The sequence below is a fragment of the Apaloderma vittatum genome, unplaced genomic scaffold, assembly GCF_000703405.1.
Source record: "Apaloderma vittatum isolate BGI_N311 unplaced genomic scaffold, ASM70340v1 scaffold36968, whole genome shotgun sequence".
NCBI lineage: Eukaryota > Metazoa > Chordata > Aves > Trogoniformes > Trogonidae > Apaloderma > Apaloderma vittatum.
This window is the reverse complement of record NW_009733229.1, coordinates 23,109-23,331: the sequence shown is the minus strand read 5'-3', so window position 1 is coordinate 23,331 and position 223 is coordinate 23,109. Positions and strand designations below refer to the sequence as shown.

Genomic DNA, 223 nt, shown 5'->3' with positions numbered 1-223 from the left:
TTAAACCTGCGTCTTCCCCTGCGGATTTGGGTTAGCGGGGCGGATCGCCCAGGTTCCCCCAGGCCCGTTCCCGCTGCCGGAGGGGAGGCGTGGAGCCCGCCTCGGGCTGCTTTCAGCCGTACGTCGTGTTTTTCAGCGATGATGGAGGAGACGAAGCTGACGCGTTTCCAGAGGCGATGCCTGATGGACTGTGTGAAACGTGAGCGGCAGCGGCGGCTTCCTC

At 64.1% G+C, this 223-nt stretch overlaps 1 protein-coding gene across 1 annotated transcript in view; it reads left to right on the top strand.

Annotated features, from left to right (window-relative positions):
* Positions 1 to 138: 138 nt before the first annotated feature.
* LOC104278719 (chromosome unknown open reading frame, human C22orf23) overlaps positions 139 to 223 on the top strand; it is a 3,312-nt gene continuing 3,227 nt past the window's right edge. Inside the window, exon 1 of the mRNA XM_009875779.1 lies at positions 139 to 199. Within this exon, the coding sequence (XP_009874081.1) occupies positions 139 to 199 (61 nt within the window). The remainder of the gene's footprint in view (positions 200 to 223) is intronic.